The sequence below is a fragment of the Pteropus alecto genome, unplaced genomic scaffold (genome assembly GCF_000325575.1).
Source record: "Pteropus alecto unplaced genomic scaffold, ASM32557v1 scaffold95, whole genome shotgun sequence".
NCBI lineage: Eukaryota > Metazoa > Chordata > Mammalia > Chiroptera > Pteropodidae > Pteropus > Pteropus alecto.
In genome coordinates this window covers 4,944,832-4,970,980 of record NW_006441071.1, presented here as the reverse complement: position 1 = coordinate 4,970,980, position 26,149 = coordinate 4,944,832, and the positions used below count along the sequence as shown (strand labels likewise).

General features: G+C 35.9%; 2 protein-coding genes across 2 annotated transcripts in view; both read right to left on the bottom strand.

Moving 5' to 3' along the window:
- Window positions 1–1,963: 1,963 nt before the first annotated feature.
- On the bottom strand, window positions 1,964–4,548 carry CER1 (cerberus 1, DAN family BMP antagonist). Its single transcript, XM_006918468.1, has 2 exons — window positions 4,042–4,548; window positions 1,964–2,281 (listed from the first exon to the last, which is right to left on the bottom strand). Exons 1-2 carry the CDS (start codon window positions 4,546–4,548, stop codon window positions 1,964–1,966), a joined length of 825 nt encoding a protein of 274 aa, XP_006918530.1.
- A 14,887-nt stretch (window positions 4,549–19,435) lies between these two features.
- Window positions 19,436–26,149, bottom strand: part of FREM1 (FRAS1 related extracellular matrix 1) — a 109,821-nt gene continuing 103,107 nt past the window's right edge. The window contains exons 35-36 of the mRNA XM_006918357.1: window positions 21,438–21,523; window positions 19,436–19,635 (exon numbers count right to left, since the gene is read on the bottom strand). Of these exons, the coding sequence (XP_006918419.1) occupies window positions 19,436–19,635; window positions 21,438–21,523 (286 nt within the window). The remainder of the gene's footprint in view (window positions 19,636–21,437; window positions 21,524–26,149) is intronic.

Below are 26,149 nucleotides of genomic sequence, written 5' to 3'. Positions count from 1 at the left end.
CCGTTGGAAATTGTCTCTTTTGTAAGTAAAAATGGTTGAATATGGGCAATTCGTGAGGCTTATGCTATTACTCTTAATGTAAGTTCTGATACCACTATCAGCTACTTCATCTTGAATTCACCTGTGAGGAAGGGCAGACCAGCCTTTGAATAAAGCTGATGATTGAGGCTTGGGCTGGAGTATTTGCAAGAATAGATAAAAGGGATTTGCAAGTGTGTAAGGAGGGGAAGGATAGTTGGATTGGCAGAGATAGGTTTACATAATCGGGGTTAGGCAATTGCAAACTAGACAGCTGCTCAATAGCTTTTGGCACCAAAATATATTGACCAGCTGGGATATCATTAATGCTTAACAGTTGTATCCTTATGACCATATCTTGGCCAATTAGGTTGTCTTTGACCACCAAAGAGTATAATACACATTGATGTAAATGCCACATGCGTATCTGTGTAGCACATATTTTATTACATTGATGTGTTGTAAAATATACACTAAATATAAATGCATTTGCTTCTTCAGAACACCAGGTTAGACAGTGTGATTAAAGAGTGATAGAATTAAAATATACATTCATTTCTTTTTTTTTTTTTTTTAGAAAATAATCATTATTCTGGGAAATACTTTTTATGAATATACTGAAAATTAAGCAATCCAAAGAATTAAAATAAAAATAATTTTTAAGACTAATTTTTAAAGAATGATTATAGAAAAAGAAACATGGCTCGGGAAAGCCAGTTCTGCACAACACATGCATATAAATAAATACAGAAGGAGAAATGTAATTACAGAAGACAGTGATTGAAGGACCTTAACAGAAAGCTGTTTGAAGTGTCAGAAAAAACACTTGGGCCGTTGTCATTAGCCTCTGAATCCATTTCACAAATGCATCTAGTTAGGTAATCTCTAGATAGTACCTTTAAATTATGGGACAGACAAAACAAATAAGGACAAAATATAAGACAATTGAATGCCATGACAGTTCCCAGATTGCGTCATACACTAAAATTTAATACATTAAGATAGTCAGAATATTTTCAGAACTTGCAATTGTGACATTTGTAGAATAAAATTTGTAATACAGAGTTTTTATACAATAGCAAAAAAAAGTCATTCAGACACAGAACCTTACTACCTAACCCAAAATATATATGGATAAAGGATTTCACCTATAAAATGTTTCAATTTTAAATCATTTGCAGTTCGTTTAATTTGGCATCTACTGGAGTTCCTTGGTTACTTTCATTGATGTCTCTGGATTGACCTTTAAACCTGGTACTGGTCATGTATTTTTCCTTCTCCATAATATAGGTACTTGTTTGGCTATCATTGATTGTTCCTTTTCTCTACGTAAAGCACTAAAAGTAACATCGATCTTCCTTCTTCAAAGCCAGAAAGCTGACGTTAAGAACTTTATATGGGGAGTATCAAAAATAAGGAAGCAACCAAACAAGTTACTCCTTACATGGAACTACTTAATCATCTGATAGAAGTCAAATAAAACTGCCTCAGATGCGATGACAGCTATAAGTATGAGGAGGCCTTTCCACAAATTTTATGTATGTATACATTTGCTGGTGCTTTGACAAGTTATTAAAGAAGCTGGTTTTTGTGGTCTAGTTTCTCTTCCTTCTTCAGGTGCAGGGCTTTTACAAAAACTCAGTGACAATAGATTATGGAATATCAGTAGTGGAAAGGACTTCAGTAATCATTTAGTTCAAGTTCCGTTTATAGATGAAAATCTTGAGGCAGAGAAAGCTTCTACTACTGTTAACACTCTACAGCTGATCAATAGTAGAGCCAAAACTAGATACCAAATCAGTACCAATTTCTTTACATTTTTCTATCGTACTGCTTTTTAAATCACCTTTCCCTTAAAATATGTACCCACTGAAAACTTCCACCGAATAATCAGCAACTTTGCTATTGTGGTTTTGCTTTTCCAAAGCAATAGTGGGATAGCTTTTTAAGTTGAGAATCCTGGGGTGAAAGGATCCTGGGCAGGAAATTCTGCCTGGGAGCCTGCCTGTAGGAGGTGTCCATGCTCGTGGTGCTCTGTCTTCACCTTGCACTGGCACTCCTCTACCAGCATCACCACCTTGACCACAGGGCCAAGGCCAGTGCAATTCAGTGACAAGTGCATCGTGGTGAACTTGGCAGGCGAGCAGTGGGAGCAGAAGGTATGGGGGTGCTGTGCAGCTCCAGGAAAACGAATAGACCCACATTTCCCAAAGCAAAGATTGTTCTGTACAACTATTTCCTCACAGTCTTCATGGGTGATACTCTAAAAGGCAAACACATCTCCATTAAATTATTTTGCATAATCTCACTAACATATATGATGCAGAAGCTATCCACTGTAAGTCTGAGAATAATTTAAAGTTTCAAAAACCTTCCAATTTTGGATATTTTGCAATACAAGTGATGGTATCTATAAGGGCAAAAACCACCTCAACTAAATATTTCTTTTATTGAGTAAATTAATAAATTAGCCTTTAAGAAATCTCTACATTAATGTGAAAATATTTTACACTAATTTTTAAATGCCAACTTTAAGAAATTTTGTCTAATTGGGTGTTGCCAGTTGAAAACATTCTAATGCCTGACTTCTTATGTAAGTAACGTGCCTTACCTTTTGATTCCTCACAGTGCATGTGCATAATAGATTTTCGACATAAGTTTGTTCGATTGCTCATAAAATAAAATTGGAACATCATGAGTTTAATTCCATCCTATTCTGCAGGGCGTATAGCACATTCAAATCTATGAAGTTGCATGGAGCAAAGTTGCAACACATAAGCCTGCAAGTCATCATGCATGACATCATCTTTGCCTCTCCCATAGCCCCATGCCCCTAGCTTTATATGCCCTTCAAAATATGTTAGTTGAGCACCTTAATTTTTATTTAATTAGCAATAGAATGTAAAATAATAGTTTCAAAGGAAATTTGATTTCATGATTCTTAGGAGCAATTTTCTAATTTCATGTGGCCAACAAAGCGGTCATTATTATTTGATAGTTGACTTGTCATTGCTACACATCCTTGCCCTTTCAGGCAGAATGCTTTACTGCCGTGCACAGTCAATTACCTTATAATACTGCCTGCTTAATTGGGTAGCATTACTGGACTGTAAAATTTTAGTCTACCCTACATTGCTTTTGGTTCGCTATCTTTATGTTTAAGGACCTGATGCAATTTTTCAATTTTAATTTAACATTTGGAACATGAGGCTTGCCAGAACTGACTGGAGGAAGAAGATAGTAGAATACCTCTTCATTTTAATAGTGCGGAATCAATCACGATAACCGCAAATCAACCAACACAACATGAATTAGGAGATAGGTATTACTAAGGGGAGAAATGTAATTTCACATCAAGAGTATTTTTTAAAAGCTTACGAGAAAATAAGTTAAACCATTTTTGCTATGGTAATACTAGGAATGATGTGGCAACTTTGCCTGGCAACCTTAACATATTTCATAGACCTATGAAGTAATTACATGTGAAATATAGGGATTAAGACCAACATACATGTGTATGAGATTGTTTGGGGAGGAGTCCAGTGTATCCCACCTATCTACAGATAAAGTTGACCTGATCACACACATCCTTATAGAGTACAGAGTACAGAATTCTCTAGAGAGAATTCTGGTGATGGCTCTAAATCCCCAGTCTCCTAACTGAAGGTACAGTCTTATTTATATCTCTGGATAGACCAACGCCCTTATAAAAATAAATAAATAAAACCACATTAAACAAAGCTGTGTGCCATTAATATGAATGATTACTAATATTGGCAGTACAGCCACACCGTTCTCGCAGCATTTCCTGAATACCAAGAAACAATGAATGATAAGTTTAGAAAGAAATTTAGGGAGTATAATCATACTTTGTCAAATCCTATGATGAACACCCAAGGACCAAGTCTGGGAGTTAGGCAAGACACGGGATGCTGACAGCCTCTTCCCCTCCTCTCCATCTGTCCCAGCTGTCCACCCCCTTCCTGCCAACCCTTGCCCCCTCTTTCCCCCAGGAACAGATACCTGGCTGAAAGGCACTGTCCTACAGGTCTCCTGATGCACTTCATGGCTTTTTATGGGCAAGATGACTCCCTGAGAAGCCGGACTCATTCTGAACATAAAGTGGTGCCAGAATTTCTTGGCTTCTTCCTGAAGAGGAGACTTCTTCATTTGCATCCGATCCTTTGACTGAGTGAGAGCCTGAGTCCCAAGTGGAAAGTGCTCATTGACAGGGTCTTGGGTTGGGTGCAGTTCTCTCTCAGATTTCTTCCAGAATCTGCTAAACCTGAACAGCATCTTCTCTCTCTGTCTGTGGCCTTGCCCTGCAGCACTGGCACCTATCAGGTGTGGCACTGCAACAAACAGATCTGGCTTCTCCTCAGCCTCCTCATGGTTGCCCATGGGAAGCTCCCTGCGATTCCTTTCTAGGAGCACCAGAGAAACGGAATTCTGACTCTGGCGGCCATCCAGGGGCCAGGCAGCCCTCCCCAGAGGCAGAAGCACCAGCAGCCAGAGTAAGAGGAGATGCATGCTATCAGGGTCCCAAGCGTCTTTTAGATTCACAGATGGAGAGGCTTAAAGAAGAGACTCACTGCCTGCAGGGCTGTGAACAGGACATCCCATATATAGATACCTGCCTTGTAGGATGGGAAGGCAGGTGGTCAGTAGCCAGGCAGTGTAAACACATTTGTTTGCTTGAATTATGTAGTGCTAATGGTGTCCTGCCTTCATTTTGGTTTTGTGTATTTTAGGAGGCCCCAGTGAAAGCCTGGGACCCAGGGGTTCATTAGCTGACACTTTATCGGCTGAGATTTAAAGAGCAGTATTAGTGAAAACAACACATTCTTTGCCTGGATTTCCCATCACTGTTATTAGAGAAGGACCAGAGTCAGCTAACATATGCAGTGCATCTGCTTTGTGCTGGGATAAAACAGACAAAACATGTTTTTATGAGAGAAGTATATCAGATAAAAAAGGCATACAGTTAGCAAAAACCCAGGCCTTTATGCTCTACACACACACACACATACACACATACACACACACACACACACACACACACAGACACACACGAGTAGCCAAAGATGTATATCAAAATTGTAAGGACGAGAAAGGAAGAAATAGAAGGATGTTAGCTTTGTTGAGCAGAGGACTCTCCCTTTTACCTAGATGTGGTTGGGGTTGCTGGTTTTGTATGGTAAGGGAGTAAAAGGAAACACAATTCCCAAGTTATTCTCTTCATCCTAAGAATCAAATACTCAGTGCTAAATTTCACAACTGGTCAGTCATCAGATAAACTCTTTCAATTGTTCACACATTTACTAATGAGATACTAATAGACTGACAGCTCATCACTCCTCACTGACGATGGGGAAATGTTACTCCCAAGCTATCCTGTTGATTTTTTCTGTCTCTAAACAAAGAGCCAGACTTGAGAACGTGGATTCTAAGAACCAAGTTTGATAGCTGTGAGCATGAAGCTGACTGGTCAATTCTTTATCTTATAGAATCGACATCATCTCCCTTATTCTATAATAACTGATGGCCAAGATAAATAAAGACGGAGACAAACGTGAGTCTTCAGGGATCAAAGGAAAATTTGTTAGGTGACTATCATTCAAAAATGTTGTAAATCAGACCAGGTATGAGAAAGAAACATATCCACAAAACTGAAACCCAGAATTGAGTCCAATCTACCCTCCGCACCATTTGAACAGTATTTCCATTGATAATTGACCCATTACTTGCTTACATTTCTCCCTTTTCAGTTTAATCACCATATTCTTTGTTTCCTGTAACACACGTAATCTGGAACATGCTCCCCCAGTTTTCAGTACTGGTTTTCTTTTTAAGAAGTGACCCACTGGAATCTATTTTCCAGACATGTGTTTTTTTAATAGTCATACTTGACTTCTGTGAGATAAAGCTTCGCGTAAACCCTTTATCTACAATAATGAACTATTTTTAAATGGACCATATTTTTTCCAGAATTCTATCAGAAGAGCTATGTTTTCTTTATACCAAATACCATAGAACCTTTGCTAGTATTTAGGTACAGTTGATCCATCCTAAATGAGCATTAGTATTTGCCACTTCTTTTAAAGTGTTTTTTTTTAATTGCCATCGATTTGAATTTCTTAATTCCCCTCACCTAGTCAATGCGATAGACTCCAGAGCTGGCCACTCTGTGACCTGATGATAAATATGCTATAGAAGCCAGCTATGATATGTTCCCTGATTCCTTTTAAACTTTACTTTTCAATGCCTGAAGTTTCATTGCCATCAATTACAGTATCTAGCATTTCCCCAAACTGAAGACTACCCCAGAGATTCCACTTGAGGTCTCAGGTTGCTCAGCTCTGAACGTAGGATACAATTAAAATAATGTCCATTGCATTAAAATTTGTAGAAGATTTGTAGAAGATGTAGGCATCATGTTGGATACTAGAAAACAATAAAAAAATTATAAAAACTTGGTTCCTGCCCTTGAGCGGTTTGTACAGTCTAGTGGCATCACACATTTGGTAACTTTATTAGCTGTACGGATGTCACTTATCCATTTTTAACCCTTCTTTAGTCCTAAACTCTCCTTCTTCCCATCCTAATTTTGGTGTTTAATAATGTCATTTAAAAAATACTCATGAAGAATTTATTTCTGTTCTGCCATTCCTCTTGAGAAAATGTACAAATATCCTGAAGGGTAAATCTAGTAAAGTAAAACCTCTATGATGAGAGCTATGGTACATAAGTCTGTCTTCAACCCTCATCTTTCCAGCTAAGGGCAGATAACATGTCACCTTTCACTACTGTGTCCTTTCATCAATTCTAAAGCTGAGTATGTGATACATTACAGCTTATTCTTAAGAACATAAACACACATTTTGTAGTTTTTAGCAAAAATATGCTGCCTCCTTGGGTCTTCAGTGACACAGACATCTAGTCACCTCCCAATTTGGATGAAACCAAATGGAGGTAGGTCTGGAGGGGGCCTCCAGACACAGCAGGAAGCTGTTGAGTGGAGAGCACACCACAAATTGTTGGTGTACTTAGTAGCAAACACCACAGTGAAAGGCAGGCCTGAGCTTACATGTGTCCAAGCCTGTTAAGGTGACTCCCTGAGACAACCTCAGGCCTGTGTGAGGACCAAAAGGGCCAATGTCATAATTCATTCATTCCAATTTACAACTCATGCACGGCATGATCCGAACACTCTAATTTCAACTCGAAGGCACTTTGGGGTGAGAGGAAACAGTAACAGTTACAGTTTCTGTTCCTATTACAGACTCTCAGAACTGAGCTAAAAAGTGCTGTAGTGCTCTCTGAGGAAAAAGAGAGAAGCTAAATTCTCCTATGAAGACCCCAGACCTAAATCAACAAAAGACGAGAGGCAGTTCGGGGTAGAAGGTGGGCTTCAAGGAAAACTGATGATTATTTTGTTGCCAATGATAAAATTTGAGATTTCTAGCAAATTTATAATTTTGGAAAACTGAAAGACAGGAAAAGGGATATGGGTTGATGGATTTGGGAAGAAATTTGCCATTGCCTTATATCTACCTAACTTTTCAAAATATAGAATAGCAATAGTGTCATGGGCATTTATTTAAAAAGAACCCAAAAGAAGGCAGAATCTCTTCTTTTCCAAAAGACAAAAAAGAGGGCACATTAGACTAAGTGGTTTCCCCTTAAATCTTTTGTCATGACTTAGTTAAGTAAATTATTCAAAATGTAGTACTCTCCCCACTGCCACTTTCTGTGGAAAGAACACATCAGAAAGGGTCTCATTCCCCAAAGCTGCTCCACTTACTGAACTCAGCGATTTATTCATTCATACAGCATGTATCTGAGTGCCAACTCTGTGATGGGTCCTGGGGATAAAATGGTCAGGGTGTCCTTATCCAGGCCTGGTGGAATTTGCCATCCATAGGGAAAGTCTACTTTATTCAGAGAAAGTTACACAAGGATCTCCCAGGCAGGCACCATTTCCGTACTGATAGGGGAACTTCAGATCCGAATCCCTAAGGCACAGCAGACTGTCACCCTGTGTCTCTGCTAATTTTATTCAATAAATATTTGTTAAGTGCAAAGAGGTACGATAGACGTGGATTTTCTCTAACTTTTGATTTGGTAATAAATACATAACAAAAGTAAAACAATACAAAAAATTATACAATGAAGAGTAAATTCTCCTCTGACCTTTCAGGTTTCTTGTCCTGCCATGGAAGCAATTATTATTGTCAACTTATTTGCATGCAATCTTTTTAAATTGTCACCTGTTATGGGCTGAATTGTGTATCCCAAAATTCATGTTGAAATCTTAATCCCCAGTCCTCAGAATGTGACCATATTTGAAGATAAGGCCTTTAGAGAGGTACTTAAGTCAAAATGAGGTCATTAGGGTGGGCGCTATTCCAATAAATCTGATGTTCCCATGAGAAAAGGAGATTAAGACAAAGACACACACAGAAGAAAGACTACATGAAGATGTAAGGAGATGGCTATCTCCAAGCCAAGGAGAGAGCCCTCAGAAGAAAATTACCTCACAGAAACCTTGATTTTGGACTTCCACCCTACAGAACTGTGAAAAAATAAATTTCCGTTGTTTAAGCCACTCAGTCTGGGGTGCTTTGTGATGGCTGTTATGGCAGCTCTAGCAAATTATTTCATCACTTTAAGAGAACAAAATGTATAGCCAGTAGAAAAGGACAAATATCGGATGGTGTAGCATGCCACAAAAATTCCCCATTTCCACTTTTAGGCACTGATCCCTGAATTACCTTTTAAGATCTCATTCTTCTGTTCGTAGGTTCGGTGATCTCACTGCTCTCTAAAACACTCCAATACAAGGGACAAGCATTTTATTTTTCATAACTAGAGCTGTAGCTATTACCATGCACAAGTCATAGACCATACCTAAATTTGACTAATCAGCTACTTACTAAGACTGCAGAGAGGGCTTCTGCAAATCTGAGAAGCAGGCCAAGGCAGCTGAGGTGACTTCACCATGTGCCCCGCCATCTTACTGTCCCTCTATCCCCCACTGCCCACTGTCTGTGATAGGTCCTGGGGATGCCTTCACTGATGCTTAGCCTCTGTTGTGCTCCTTTTCCCCCTTCCTTAACATTTACCTTGATCATTTTTCATTTTGCAGAAAGCTGCTCTCCGAGAGAGTAATGTAAGTGGAAGTAACTCTGAACTCGAAGCCAGAAAAACTTTATCTGATTCTTGGCTCTGCCTTACAGCTTGTTAGCTACATGATCTCAGGTACTTTAACTGTGTGTCCCTAAACCTTGCCAGGGGCAATACTGTCTGCTCTTCTCTCGTCCTCTGACTTATTGCCTTGCTTTTCACCCCTAATCCTACTATCACCTTGTGTGACTTCAGTGTGCACACGGATGGGTCTGATTGATATCATGCCATCAGTATCACATGATGTTGCATTCGACACCTGGCCAAAATCTGATGATCCCCACTCCAACTGGCCTCTCTTCATTCCTATTACATTCTGATCCCTATTATTATCAGAAATTGTTCCGCCTCTAAATTGTGACATCCGCATTCCACTCTCTCATGACAACGTTCTCATGTTTTTCAGACAGCATTTGTTTTCTGCTTTATCCTCATTCTGGTATTACCATAAGTGTAGTTAAACAATTATTGGTGTGAACATTTGTTTAACGTCTGTCTCCAATTTAGATTTAAAGTCCATGAAAGTGAGGCTATGTCTTTCTTAGTAACCCTCTCAGGCCCTAGAACAATTCCTTCCATGTAGTAGATGCTCCAGAATATTGGTTTAAACTGAATAAGGAATGAATGAGTGAGTTAATATCTATAAATTTTCTGATCTTCACTTTGTTCCCTATCCAGGTTGCATTCATGGCCCATCACTTCAAACTTTTGCAATATTCCTAACTCCCTCACCCCTTTTTTCTTCTCTTGCACCCACTTAGTAAAATCTTAACCCTGGAAACACCCAGCTGTCCACCTTCCCTCAGCCACACCCAGGCTATGGAGGCTGGTAGAGATGAAGACAAAATGACAAAAATTAATTCTATATAAATGAACTATCTCCCACCTTAACAGAACCTTCAATTCTGCCCAATCTTTCATATAACTCTAGTCAACTCTTTATTTTCCATGTAGAATATTTAAAAACTTCTCAAATTTTCTCAAGCCTTTGACCATTCTGCCTCTTTCATCATTTTCAGCCAATGACCTCACAGAGAAAGAGAGAAGCCTTTAGATGAGAGTTCCCTCCTATCTTACCATCCATCCATACTAATTAATTTCTCCTTTCTACTCTGCTCTTGAAATTCCATCCTGTCCAACTTACTTTTGTTGAATAGTCTCCCCGCTTATTGTCAAACTCCCTTTATTCCAGTGGCTGCCTCTGATATGCTTGCTGCTTTGAATCTTTACTTTCTAAAAGCATCTCTTGATTTCATAGAAGTTTTCAGGTTTGAACTTCAGTGTAGTCTTTTGCCTTCACAAATTTTGGAAAGAAATGTCCAAACCCCACCTCCACTTTCTCACATCCACTAACATATTGACCCACCAAAGTCTAGCTTTTCACTCCAGCACACCTTTAAATCTTTCTTTCCGGGATCACCCATACCTTCTTGCAGCTGTTAGAACTTTCTGCAACATTTAACTCATTTCTTGTGAATTCGGTCCTAAATATAATGGAGAAAAAAGATCAGAGTGAGCAAAAGAACTATGAAAATCCAAAGTCTTAAGCAGCAAGAGCAGACCTGTCATCAGGCCAGCTCCCTGGCTAGTAGAGGGTTACAAGGGAGCCATCTCACCCATAACAACAGGGTTTTGGGGGGGCATCAATAAAGGAAGTCCCTTCTTTACTCTGGCATTTAGTGAACCCTCAGCCTTGGCTTAATTTGGGTGCATGTGTCTTCCTACCCAGGGAGAAATAGCAAGGTCTATGCTGGAGACTGCACTGTCAGCAACACAGATTTTGCTAAATACATTCTTCTGTTTATTTCCCACTTCTGGCCCCTCACTCTACACTTGGAATGTTAGTGAATGTCTGCTTTATCATACCAAATCCAATTAAAACGTGGACAGAAACTTCTGACACAGGTTCTTATTGTGCTTTACTTTCTAAAAGATATCTCTTTGTCCTGGAGAACATATCCTTAATTCTCTGAGTTCAGACTCTATTTTAAAATCAAACTTCCACTAACTCTGGGAAGACTCAGAGTAAACCTTTATTTCCCAGCCTCCCGGGGTCTCAGAGTAGGTCTTGGAACTTCGTCATACCAGCCACAGTTCCCATGAAAGTCTTTCCTGACGGAGTATACTCCTAGAAAAGGTATCTCGTGCCAGAGGTTTGATTCTATGTGTGTTAGTTAACTTTAGGCAGCTTGTAAATTGTTTTTCTCCAGTTGGAAGAAGGGGGCGGTGTATCACCACCAACAGAAATGAGTGTAGGGGGCATCTGCCTGAAAACCATTTCTCCACTGGCCACCTTGCCAGTTTCTGCTTATACAATGCAGGCAGCTTGGGGGAACCATATTGTTCCTATAAGCTCATAACACATGAACAAATGATGAAAAACACATGGAAAACAGTTCCACGGCTAAGCTAAAATTCAGATGGGAATGGAAAATCAACTCGCAGAGCTTTCAACTGACTCGGGGCCAAATGTAGGACAGAATGTGAGGAAAAGTTGCCAAAGGAGAGGGAAGTTGGGGAGAAGAAAAGCAAGTTGTGGATAGGAAAGCTAAAACAATGACACCTTGTATTGACAACCCTTCTCTAAGGCTCTCCAAGAGCGGGCACCAAAATCAACTCTGGAAATAAATATTAAGACCTTCATTTCATGAAAGATTTTAGACAAATTTATATTTTCTACCCACTATAAAGTTTGGCTTAACTGTCTTGGCAATACCTATTCAGAAACATAATTTTAAGTATCTGTAACATAAATATTAAAATATTACACATTTTCCCCTCTGAGGTGTGGGAATTAAGTAACGAGGTGGCATGAGATGAACTGAAAAATCATGACCATAAAATGCAAAAGCAAAGCAGAATTTTCCCGTAAGGCTTGCCTTCTGTTGTGTACCTGACCCTGGGCCCAAGATTTCCATAAAGCTGGGCTGGTCTTAGTCACATTTGCAAAAGTTCAACTCTTGATTCAAACCTGAAACTCTTAAGAAGCCTGTTATTTGTGGCTAGTCACCAAAAGGACCCAAGATTTCTGATGGGTAGGAAATCTGTATTCGAGACAACGATTTACTGGGAGCCAGTCTCTGCTGGTCTTTTCTGTGCTTTAGCTTCTAATCTGAATCCTTCCCGACTTCCATAGACCTTGAACCACCTTTCTCTCCACTTAGCAGCATTTAAGTCTTTGCATGTTCATTTGGGGGCATAATGAATGCTCGATATATGTCACAAGTATGTTCCTTACATGCTGATTGCAAAAAAAAAAAAAAAATTGAAAATGTAACTCCATGGAGAAGCTGTTCTCAGAAAATATTCCCCAGATCCTTAGCAGCAAACTCTCCTTTAGCAAAGCAAACAATCCTTTCTGTTATATCAAAAACTATCCCCTAATTTGTCTTTCTTTACAATGAGATTTGTGTATCATAGATCATGTGTGAAAGTAAGGCATATCGGGGTTTTAAAAAGAGCTTCCTTGGTCATATGGATTTCTCCAAAACCTAGAAACATTTCCACATTCAACACAAATATCTTAACATGTGAGAAAGTTCTCACTTGTAATAGGGAACGTAAAGTCCAAACACTCCCACCCCAACTCTCCTTCCCTGCTTACTGGTGAGGACAAGCACTGTTTGAAGTTGTCACCCTCTTCCTTTGCATCTCTCTCTCACATATACTTTACAGCTTTTAAAAAGATATTTTTTATTGAGTGCCTATTATATCTTAGGTATATTCTTTATAGTTTCACACTTAGTTTTTACAACAATTTTTCCAGGAAGTTATTGTTATTCCCATTTTATAAATGAGAAAACTAAAGTTTAGAGAATTTAGGATGCAAAGCTAGTAAGTGGTAGAATTGAGATATAAACCCACTTCTCGCTTTTCTTCTCTATCTGTCTGTCTATTGCAGTGTAGCTATTAAAATGGTACATATACTATTTTATATTCTGCTATTTTAAATTTTTATGTGATAGAATTATTACTTTAATGGAGGCCATTTAATATTCCATTAAGCATTCTTGAGTCATTGGACATTTTTATCATATAATTTTGCTCCAATTTTTTTATTGCCCTGAAATAAAAACATCTTTATGCATATAAACATCTTTATGCAAATTTTCTTTTGAAAATTTCCCACCACATTGTAGAAATTGTTTCTCTTTAAACAATTTTATTGAAGTATGAAATTGACTTGCAAGAAACACATATTTAAAGTGTACAATTTGGTAGATTTAGATATTTATTATGCATATCTATAAATCTATTACTACAATCAAGATAGTGAACAAATTCATCACTCCAAAAAGTGTCCTTGTGTCCCTTTGCAATCCCTTTCTCTGTCCTTTCCTGTCCTTCTCTCCCATTCACAGATAACACCTGATCTGCTTTCCGTCACTATAGATTAGTTCGCACTGCAAATAATTTTTTATAAATGGAGTACATATACGACTATATATTCTATTTTCAGGCTTATTTCACTCAGAATAATTATTTTGAGAATCATCCATGTTGTCGTAGCAATACCTCAGTTGTTTATATTCCTGAATAGTATTTCTTTGTAAGGATATACTTTGTTTATCTATTCACATGATAATGGACATTTGGTTATTTACAGTTTGGGTTGTCACAAATAAAGCTGCTAGGAACATTCATGTATTAAGTCTTTAAATAAAAATATGCATTATTTTCTCTTAGGTAAACACATAAGAATGGAATGGCTAGATTATATGGTAAGTATGTTTACCATTTTTTAACGACTAAATTGTTTTTTCAAAGTGGTTGAACTATTTTGCATTTTCGCTGGCAGTGTAGAATTTGTAGAATTCTAGTTTTTCACATCCTTACTCGGTATTGTCAGCCTTTTTCATTCTAGTCTTCTAATAGGTGTGTAATACTATCTCATTGCAGCTTCAATTTACAATTCCCTAATGAGTAATATGTTGACATATTTTCATGTACTTATTTGTCATCCACATATCTTCTTTGGTGAAGTATCTATTCAAATCTTCTGACATTTAAAAAATTTCTTATTATTGATTTTTGAAGAAATATAAAATACAGTTCTTTACCGATATATGCATAATAAATATTTTCTCCCAGTCTGTGGCTTGTCATTCTCTTAACAATGTCTTGGTCAAAATGTATTATCTTTTTGTATACATTGTTAGATTTGAATTGGTAAAATTTTGTTTAGATTTTCCGTCTATACTCATGAGGGATATTGGTCTGTGATTTACTTTTCTTGTATTATTTTTGTATGGTCTGGTATCAGAATAATACTGGCCTTTTAGAATGAGTTAGAAAGTATTCTTTCCTCTGCCATTTTCTGGATGAGTTTTATAGAATTGATACTATTTCTTTCTTAAATATGTGTAGAATTCAATAATGAAGTTATCTGACCTTAGAATTTTCTTTGTGAAAAAAATTTAAACTACAAATTCAATTGCTGTACTAGTTATAGGGTTTTTTCAAGTTATCTGTCTTTTCTTGATTGAGTTTCGATAGTTTGTTTTTCAAGGAATTTGTCCATTTCATTTAAGTTATATATTGTCTCAAGTTGTTTATTATATTTCCTTTTTAGTCTTTTAGTTGTTATAGAATCTATAGTGATATCCCCTCTCATTCCTGATATTATTAATCTGTGACCCCTTTAAATTATAAAGTAACTATCTTTATCCTTGGTAATAGTTTTTGCTTTAAAATCTATTCTGACATGAATATAGCCACTCCAGCTTTCTTTTGACTAGTTTTAAGATGGTATTTTTTTTTTTTTTTCATTCTTCTTCTGTAGGGTAAATTGTGATTGATTGCCTTTTGGAAGCACAAATACAGAGAGGGATAGAAACAAAAGATAAATTCATATTTCATTGCTTGTAAAAAGTATTACAGGTTATGATAAGACCTTTAATGGAAATGTTGGTTGATTTTTGTCCCTTTCCATCTTAAGACAAATTAAACTTTATTACCTAGCAAAATATAAGACCTATAAAAACTGTTCAAAATGAACAGTTACATGTTTAAGCTATGAGGATATTATATTCATTTCCTGCATGACCCTCTTCTAAAAACTTGTAAAATTAATTTCGAGAAAATCATAGCATTCTGGACATTATAGATATCCAGACTCACTCTGCCATCAGTAACAGTTCTCCCATGATTAATGGAGAGAAAAAGAAGGAAATCAATAAAGCAGTACTCTAAATTAAAAAATATGTAGAATCAGCATTCTTTTCCACTTAACCAACTATATAAACAAACAAAAACCTAGGTGAGACATGGGGCAATGACTGAAAAAAGCATCAAACATTTCAACCTATTTATAGCTTTCTAAAATTTTATATGATGATTTTAAATAGCATTTTTTATTGAACTATATTTCTCATAACATAAAATTTACCATTTTGAAGTATATACCTCAGTGGTTTTTAGTATATTCACTGTATTCTGCAACCATCACCACTATCTAATTCCAGAACATTTTCATTCCCTCAAAAAGAAACTCTGCATCTATTAGCAATCGGTCCCATTTTCCCATTTCTCTAACCCCTGGCAACCACTAATCTACTTTCCATCTTTATAGATTTGCCTATTCGGGGCATTTCACATAAATGGAATCATGCAATACAAGATAATTCCAGAACATTTTCATTCCCTCAAAAAGAAACCCTGCATCTATTAGCAATCAGTCCCATTTTCCCATTTCTCTAACTCCTGGCAACCACTAATCTACTTTCTATCTTTATAGATTTGCCTATTCGGGGCATTTTACATAAATGGAATCATGCAATACAAGGCCTTTTGTGTCTATCTTCTTTCGCTATAATGTTTTCAAGTATATGGTGAATTTTATAATACTCATTCAAAGACATTTTACTTGACTATAAACAAACAAACAAACAAACAAATTTGCTCAGAGTGGTAATAGACATGTGGAATAGTTTGAAGAGATTCAGCCTACGGTTTGGAAGACCCCAGTTCTAATGCTGATTTCTTCCTATACTTTAACTTCTGAGAACTTTAGTCTCCTCTGTTGTACAATATGAATATTAGATAAAATGATATTGAAGTTCTCTCTTCTTTATTCCTGTTGCTACAGGAATATCAAAGACACAGAAAGACATCCTGCTATCCTTTGGGGGAAAAATATCATTGCAAAACCAATCAGATAAATTTAATTATTCTAGTTCCTAACTTGGTCTGGAGATAGAAAATTTGGGATAGCTGCTATCAATAACACTTTGAGCTGAATAAAAATTCAAAAAGTTAACGCCAGTTTCCTAATCAGGAGAGAACAAAACAGAAGACAACCTGAGCCGTTTCTCTTAGTGTATATTTTCCTTCAATTCTGAAAAAGGATAATATAATCAATAATTTTTTTTCTGTGACATCCTCCTCGATAAAAAGCTTCTCACTTAAAAAAAAACTTATTAGAAATTTGCGTATATGTGCTATGCTTTTATATTTTTATTTTCCTATCTCATTTGCTACAATATCTCCAGCATCTAGGATAATGTCAGGTGGAGGACTGGCACTCCATATTCAATATTTGTCGAATGAATGGTAGATGGATGGATGTGTAGCTGGGTGAATGGATAGAAGTCACATAGCTAAAGACTGATCTAAAAGTAAAGATAAAAAAGACACATTCATCTTTCTTTTCCATTCTTCTTCTCCATTCCGTCTAACAATAGGTAGAATAAATATAAAATGTTAAAACTAAAGGAACAGTGGTTCAGAACTAGAAATGTTTATTTCATTAATTTTGATACAACACTAGATAACGCATGATACAGTACATTTAATATGCTGCTTTGTTGCAGAAATTAACCAGCACTGATTTATGGTTTAAATTATACAGAACTGTACTGTTAATGAAAATATGTGCATATTCTTTTTGGCTCTATTAAAAATAAACAAAAACAGAAATGTAAATAAATGTCACCTGGTTCATTTTTACCACTCCTTGGAAGGAGATAAAATAATTATCTTTTTTAAGTTCATGTTTTGCAAATATATGCTGCATAAGTGTACATTTTTGTTAAAGACCAAAAATTGCAAGATTCTGAAAGGCTGCACACTATTTTGCTGGATTGATGCCCTTGGATAAAGTGGGTCTTTTCCTGAGTCAATGTTCAAGTGTGGGAAGAAGGGCTGGGAGGTGTTCAGGTCCTTCTTTCTGATGCTCTTCTTCTTAGCTACCTTAAGTCTCCATCTCTTACTTGGATTTTTATAGCTTGATTAATGCCTTTGCAATCAGGAATATTTTTAAACATTCTTCTAGTATGTCTTGTTGCTATAAAAAACCAAAACGTTCTCTTTTTGTGCTAACATTGTAATTACACTTAAATGTCACTGTCATTGCAGAAATGCATGATAAAATCTACCTACCATGTCGACCAGATTCATGACATAATTGTCATGGTTCTGGGTTTCAGTTTTAAATAGTTAATATAGTCCTAAAGTTACAGTAGAAAGATGTGGCCCTTAAATTTCTTATTTCTTGAACTTTCACTTTCCCTCCTAGATGTAACCCTTTCGGTGAACAACTCTGTTTCTTTATCTGGCATCACACCTTCCTGCACTGCAGAGGCCAGAGGATCAGAGGAGATTGGAACAGGTACAGAGGATGGGTTGTGCATCTTTTGGTTAAGCACCAAAGACTGCTTGTGTCATACAGGAGACCCGAATATTATATCAGTCCAGTGTCTCCCTGTGATATCTAATGTAAGGAGCCTCCGACTCCACAATGATGTTTAACTTTATTAAGAAGTAGAATGTCTAAGCCTGATTCCAGCGTCTCTTTGCAAATATTTCTATTAATCAAAGTCTTGAGCAGAAATAAAACAAGGTTGTCATGTTTTATATCCAGAAACTGGACTGAATGTCTTCAGTCTTTTTCAATTTCACTCAAGGTATTATTATAATAAAACCTGCACTAAGGCTTTGGTCTACTCAGTAACCTCCTTTTGATTCTGAAGTTACACTGGTGCTCCTATAGCAAGTTACATTTGGCACAACCGTACTTTCTAGTGATTATGAAAAGAGGAAAATTTTGAGTAAATGTTTCAGAAATAAATTTCTAATTTCCTGTAATTAAACCTTGATTTCAGAAGGAAGTTCTTATAAGGCTGCAACATACTTCACTGTTACAAAATGTTTCACTCAGTTGACATTATAAATTAATAAGTTACCTTTACATTAGAGAGTCAAGTTAACATGGCATTTCTACAACTATTAAAGATTTAAGGGCTCAAAATTGCATGAAAATCCTTTCTGAGAATATAGGCTTTTGAGGGCTTTGTTTTAAGTATTTTCTTTTTCTCTGTTCATCAGCCTCATTCACTGAGATACTTCTGAGGAAGCAGTATTTTTCTTCCACATATTAACCATCATTTATATATACTCTTTATTCCAAATGTCCTTGAGAAATGCTAGTCACTGCTATAAACATGAATGAAGAGAGAGGTTCATGTTACTTCAAATTTTTCATGACTCTGTAAGGCTGGAGAAACCCAATCATGTAGCCTTGGAATGGTACAATGCCAACATTCTTATTACAAAGGGAGATCTGTCTCATGAATAGTGATGAGTAGACCTCTGAAATACAGGTAGCCCTTGAATTCTTACCTGAACTAGAGCTTTGCAGATGAGCTTCCATCAGCAAGATTCTTCCATCTAAAGCTTTCCTTTTTCACCACAGAGAATTCTCCTTTTGATCCACAGCCTCTTACTTCAGGTTTCACATTTGAAAGGGCTCCAAAGGGACAAAGCAACCCTTTGCAGTTCAACCTTGATTTAATGAACTGGCAGGGTTAGCTTCACTCAGACTGAAGTGGTAGAAGCACCTGCAATATCGATTTCAGAATGGACTCATTTGAGATATTGGGACCAAAAAATCCAAAGACCATGAAATTGGTGCTGACTGAGATATGGAGGGTGTCAGGGTGGGGGTCTCCTGGAACAAGCAAATCTTGCACCATATAATACATCAAGCATTTATTTTGAAAGAGATTGAGATGTAAGAATTGTATCTTTTCCTGTAAGAAATATTCATTTATCAATCTTCCTGGAACTATTCATTTATGTTCCTTTTTTTAAAAAAACTAGATATCACTCATACACTATAATAAAAAAAAGTGCCAAATCAGTCATGACACCTTGTTTTCTATTGAGCAATATGCACAAATCCTGTAAATAAATAGGTGAGAAATTCCATGGGGCACCTATAAGGCCAGTTACATTAGAGTTTCCTGGAACACACGTAATTGTGAGCTTTGCCCTTTCTACAATCCTTTATTTGCCATTTTCCTTGTTTTTGAACCAAAACACAGTTCTTGCCAGGCCTTGAACGTTGAGGGGGCTCTCTCCTCCAGTTGGTGAAGGTGACAGGTTCACTGCTGATCCACTCCCAGTGGCCAGCATGCATTTGGTCATTCAAACCTAAAGTGAACGGAAGAATGTGCCAAATAATTACATTTATACTTGGATATCCTATCGTTCTATTGTTCTAAGCTCAGTAATCACATGGAAAAAATGGACCTACATTCTAAAACATGGAATAGGACCTATAAGACAGAACTAAGCACATAAGGTTGTGGAGTCAGACAGATCCGAATTCAAATTCTAGCTCCACCACTTATTAGTTGAGCATCTTTGGTCAGGTTACATAACCATTCTAAGTTTTAGTTTTCTCATCTAAGAAATTAGAATAAAAATAGGATTTCTAGGGCTGTTTTGAGGATTAAATAAGATAATACATGTAAAGTACACGGCAATATATGTGTGTAATGAATGGCAATTATTATTCATATTATCCTACAGGCAGAAATTCTACATCAGGGACACAGATACACTCTTATCTTATTTCTCAATATTTAAATGTCTTGGCTTTCATAAGTCAAAGTAGCTTACTAAATATTATTTTTAATCTGGAGCTTAAGATTTTTTTCAATCTGCTACAATTCCAATAAAAAACAACTTTTCTCAACTTGCCTCTCTACTACCACTGGCAATTTTTGCAAACTACACTCTAATGTTGTAAAGTTTTTGTAATTTTTAAAAAGCATTTCTCCTCCTCATTCCCTTTCCTAAGTGAAATAAAAAGAATAAACTGAGAAAAGGATCCCCTGCAATAGCATAATCTGGCATCTCCAAAACCCAACTTGACTGTGAAAATAGTCTTAGTTACATAGCGTATAACCTTCTCTCAACTGATTCTGCCAATTATTTTTAGGCAGAATAAAATGAAGTACTTTGGTTAGAAATAACCTATCTCCTTCTGGATTGTTTCCTAGAATTATTGATCAGGTGATGCTATGCCTAAATACTTTGTGGGGTAGAGTCTTGAAAACAGTTTTGGATGAAGGGAAATCTTATCCTTCAACTTTAACTTAATACTCTCAGATAATTTCAGAATTTAGAGACTCATTGATTATTAAAGAGACTTTGAGAATCCAAGAATGGGATTATTAGAGTTCCCTGAAATACAACACTTTTAAGAAGAGATGGCAAGAAACTGACTGACTTAGATGTACCCAGAGAATTCTATTTCTAAGTGACTTGAAAGGATTTGTATTATTGTTAAAATTGTAAAAAATAGTAAAACTTTAGAACATAAGGAATAAAATTAAGATCACCTATAATTCTCAACTGGAGGTAAAATATTTCTAATTCTTTGGCATATTTTTTATATATGTATTTACATATGTTATATGTATATATACATACATCCCATGTATATAAATTTCTTTTTAATTCTAAATTATTTCATGCTTCATATGGCTATGAACTCTGGTTTTTTACTTAGTACCTCGCCATAAATACATTACATATTTTATATATAGTATACAGCCAACATATATTTATTGAATAAATTAATAAACATAGGCTTTTGTCATGTCTAATATTTAATATCTTATGAAAGCATTAAATATTTACTATTTCTTCAAATGGCTATACAATAATTCATTTAACCATCCCCTATTTATAGCTAATTCTAATTTTTTTACTTTTAGAAATACCATTTTTTGAGTTCTCTTACCAATAAATACAACTACATCCATCATTATTTCTTTGAACTAGATGTCCAAAAATGAAAGTGTTGTATAATTAGGACGAGTTTTAAAAGATAGACTGTCCAACAATCTAATGTTGCTCGTTATTGTAAGCCACAATCATTGGCCCGTGAAGGAGAAACATTCTCTCTGTGTTCTTGCCTCCCTCAGTACAGCACAGATACTTGCCTATCCAAAAGGGCTTTCTTCCACCGAAGTCCCAGAGCCATCGCATATGCTGCCTGGAGAGGACAGTTACAAGGCTGCTCAGGTGACTACAAGCAAATGAAGATGAGAGCATCGGTGACAAGGAGTTCAACATTTCTGATGATATGACATGCATAACAGAAATCAAAATCAGTTTAAAATAGAAAAAAAAGTTCATATGTAGAAAGAACTTTTCAAGATTTTAATCCTCTGGGATTTTTCGTTTTTGTTTTGGTTTTGTTTTTGTTTTTTATTTAATGAGTATCTGCAAGCTAGGGTAAGTAACCAGCAAAGAAAGTAATGTATATATTTTTAATATCTGGGCTTTAAACCATAAATTCAGTGGATTTTAAATATTTTTCTTAGAAAATCAGAAACTGTTCACTTATAAAGATTACCTACTTAATGCCAAAATATTATTCCTCTTATGGGAAGTTCATCTCTAAATGGCATAAATTTGGCAGTTATCCAGTTAATTTGATCACTAAGGTAACCCAAACAATTCAGATAAAATTCCTTGAGGCCTAGATTTTGATCTTGATATGTTTAGTCAAATACTCCAATAATTGTGATTCTTTCAATGTACTCCATGAAATGAGCATGGCTTCACTGTCAAAACTTCATATGTTGTATAGAAAAAGTTAAAGCATTTGTTCTTATAAACATATATAAATATTTTCCCCAAAATATAATCCTTTTAAATAAGTTTAAGGTGTACAGTATAATGAATTGACTTACATATATTGTGAAATAATTACCACTATTAGTTAACATCCATTGTTTTATATAGGTACCAAAAAAGGAAGAAAAAAATGTTTTTTTCCTTGTAATTAAGAACTCAGGATTTACTCTTTTAACTATTTTCACCTACACCATACAGCAGCATTAACTGTAGTCATCATGTGTACATCACATCCCTAGCACTTTTATGTTATAACTGCAAGTTTATACCTTTTGGCCACTTTCATCCAATTCTCCCACCTTACATCCTCTACCTCTGGTCACCACACATCTGATCTTTTTTTTCTATGATTTTTGACTTAATGCTCTCAAGGTTCATCCATGTTGTTACAAATGGCAAGATTTCCTTCTTAATGGATGAATAATATTCCACTGTGTATATGTGTGTGTGTGTGTGTGTGTGTGTGTGTGTGTGTGTATCACAACTTCTTTATCCATTTATCCATCAGTGAACACTTAGTTTGTTTCCATGTCTTAGGTATTGTAAATAATGCTGCTGTGAACAAGAGGGTGAGATATCTCTTCGACATAGTGTTTTTGTTTCCTTTGGATACATTCTCAGAAGTGAAATTGCTGAATCATATGGTCTTTCTATTTTTTAATTTTTTGAGGAGCTTCCGTTCTGTTCTCCATAGTGGCTTCACTAATTTACAATCCCACTAAAAGTGCACAAGGGTTTCCTTTTCTACACATCTTTGCCAGCATTTGCTATCACTTATCTTATTGATGAAAGACATTCTAACAAGCATAATTCTTTATGAATTATTTTTACAGCTAGCTGAATTATTCCTATAAGGAATATTTGATTGTGTCTAATTCTCCAGCAGTATTCATTAAAAGCTTTTTAAATATGCTTTAAGTAAAAAGCCAATAGATAATTATTATCTCTTTCTTCCCCTTTTTTTTAATACAGAAAGTTTCAAACAATAAACCAAGTCACCATGATCTCCTCACCTGGTTAGCAACCACTGATATTTTAAAAAGTAGAAAACAAAATTAGTAACACGTATATGAGTGTGGACAAGTGTTGAATTGAACTTTATTCATTGGCCCATGGAAGAGAGACATTCTCTTCATGATCTTGCCTCCCTCCACAGTGCAGCACTGATAAGTGCCTATCCAAAAGGGCTTTGTCTTCTTGAACTTCAGATCCATATCCTGGCTTTTCCAGATCACATAGAGTGAACATAATTTAGCCATTACTTAATGATTTTTTCCTCCACCAGTACCAGTACTTTACTATTTTCTAACATAGTAGTGACGTCTAAGCCTTCTAAGAATGTAAGCCTTTTCGCTCCTTGCTGAATGGCCTTAGGCTGCTGGATTTGAGTTTTGTGACTTGTCTCTGACTTCATTATGTACTGTCAGCTCCTGTCTGACAGGTCAGCGAATTGATGCCACATCTTTTCCCCTACCCCTCATAACCAATATGGTAATTCTAACATGCTGAGAGTTTAGAACACAGAATATCAAATGTGTTTTAAATAGAGACTGAAGGAAAGCCTGAGGGGACGCCTCAGTTGATATGGCATACTAGACAGAGTGTGGGAGAGCTGGGTTCCAATTCCTGCTCTTCTCCTGATTCCCTTATGGATGTAACTTCGGCCTCATCTTCATGGTCAGGAAGTAATAGCTTTTACTTAGCTTTACGATTCATGAAACCATCTTTAAAAGAGACTGTAAAGTTCATTTTAGCTGGTCAAGTACAAGTTTGATTTTCTTTTTAACTCTCCAAGAAGCAAAAAGTCCCAAAAAAGCAAGATAAAAAAAAAAATAGCTTTGTTTAGAATAGGTAAAATGTGAGACCACAGTTGTTTATAAAAAAAAGAAAAAAGTAATTAGGCATTTGTATGTTGTTTATTTTATAAAAATATTATTCCTTTTATGCTCACATACATATAAAGTGTGGTGGATATTAGATAGGTAGATTTATATATATAGATATAAAAATAAAATGAGACATACATACAAATAAAACTCTTTTGACAGTTTTGAAACTTGAAGGCATTCAAAGCGTAGTATTAAAAACAGAAATCTTAATTTTTCTAGTTACGGAAATAAAGATTTACTTCTTTGAAACTTTTTGATTAAGTATAGATATATTTCGGAGTAACTTTTTAAGAATAGGTCAGCAGGGGTTCCAGACTCTCCTGTGGAAAAACAAAATGGTTTCATAGATAATGATCTATAATAATAGAATTACCAAATGTACAATGACTGCCTAAGGAAATGAGCAGATGAGATTACAATATGTAAATTCAAGAAATACCTAATCTAGGAGTCTGGCTCCTCTGGGTTAGAAAAATAATAAAACACCAATGGGAAAGAAAGGAAATTGGAGATAAAGATTGACTTGAGTAAGCAATCTGATTAAGGGCAAGGGACACAAGTAAAATTTGCTGTTCTTCTTGAAACGTGGGTGCTGTAAATGACCATCTGTAAAGGATCTACAGGTAGCGAGGGAGCCTAGGGAAACATAGCCCAGAGTTAATTATGGTGGGTGAGACCAAATTAAAGACATTCCAGATGCATATTAATTCTAATTATAGAATCTAAAATGATCTCCTAAAAATATGAGAAAGTAAATATCCAGGTTACAAAATATTGAAATTATACATTTTATATCACAGAAGGAATTGATAGTTCCCAGAGGAATACTCGTTTTTCAGGCCAAAGAGTTTAGAGAAGAAGAGAATAGAATGAACCTGCAAAGTAATGGGTTAAGAGGAGTAAACGTACTCATTCTTTCAATTAAAATTTTAAAATTAGAAGCTTTTTTATGATATTTGTAAAACCTCATGCCATGGATGTTTTCTTTGCCTCTCTTACATACCTTGGAATACTATGGGACATGGAGAATAACACTTAAAAGTGTGGTCTGGTTTACAATGTATCCAAATAAATATTTGTTGAATGAATGAATCTATAAACTCAAAAACTGATTGTACCTTAGCTTTGCCCTGAAAGGTTACTTCGATTGTAATCCAAAGGAAACTTAAGATCCATAACTTAATAAAAATCTTAATATGTCTTTGCTGTGAAAGATACAAAATTAACACAGTTTTGAAAATCTACTGTAGGTTAGCCCAACACAAAGTTAAAATAGGTGTCCTTGTCAATTCGCCTAGGATGCGATATTCTCTATACTCAGGGGCTGATTTTGGAGAGTATAATAGAATTAAGTCCTCTCTCTTCCATTTCCTTGCTTGTATGATTCTGCTTCCCAGAATCTCTGTTTTATCTGTAAAATGTAAATTATAATACCTGTTTTCTTCACTGAGGTCATGAAGGATCAAATAAGCTAATACATATGAAAGAATTATGTAAACTGTAAAGTGTAATATAAAAAGTGTTATTGGCAAAGAGGCATGTAGAATTAGGTCAGGCTAGTATAAAAGGGTCGTGGTGTAAAGGTGCTTCAAACCAGGTTGCAGATAAAATCATAGGTCAAATGCATGAGGAAGTAGCTAGGCTTTTAAATTAATTTGGGCCTTAAGTTTATTACTAGAATAAATGAATCACACAATGTTAATAGATATATGAAGAACCCCTTTATAACTAGTCTTACACACCATTAAAACCCATATGCAATTAGATGGATCAAAAAAATAAAGAGACATTGAGGAACTAATAAAGGGTTGTCAACATGAAAACATGAACAATATTACTCTAAGTTGCCATTATTTCATACGAAATGATTTTTGACATCAAAAAAGCAAGAATATTATAATCTCAGAATAAAGAAACTCCTTCTAAGAAAAGTCACTTGGTGACTTTACACCTACATAGATAAATGAATAGGAAGACATTACTCAAACATGTTGTCCTTATTATTCTCATTACATTAAGACCAGATAAAGCTTCATTCTAGGCCACCAGTATTCCTTGCACTGCCATTTTAGAACCACTGGATGATGAACAATAAGGCTGCTTCCAAACTTGAACTTCGGGAG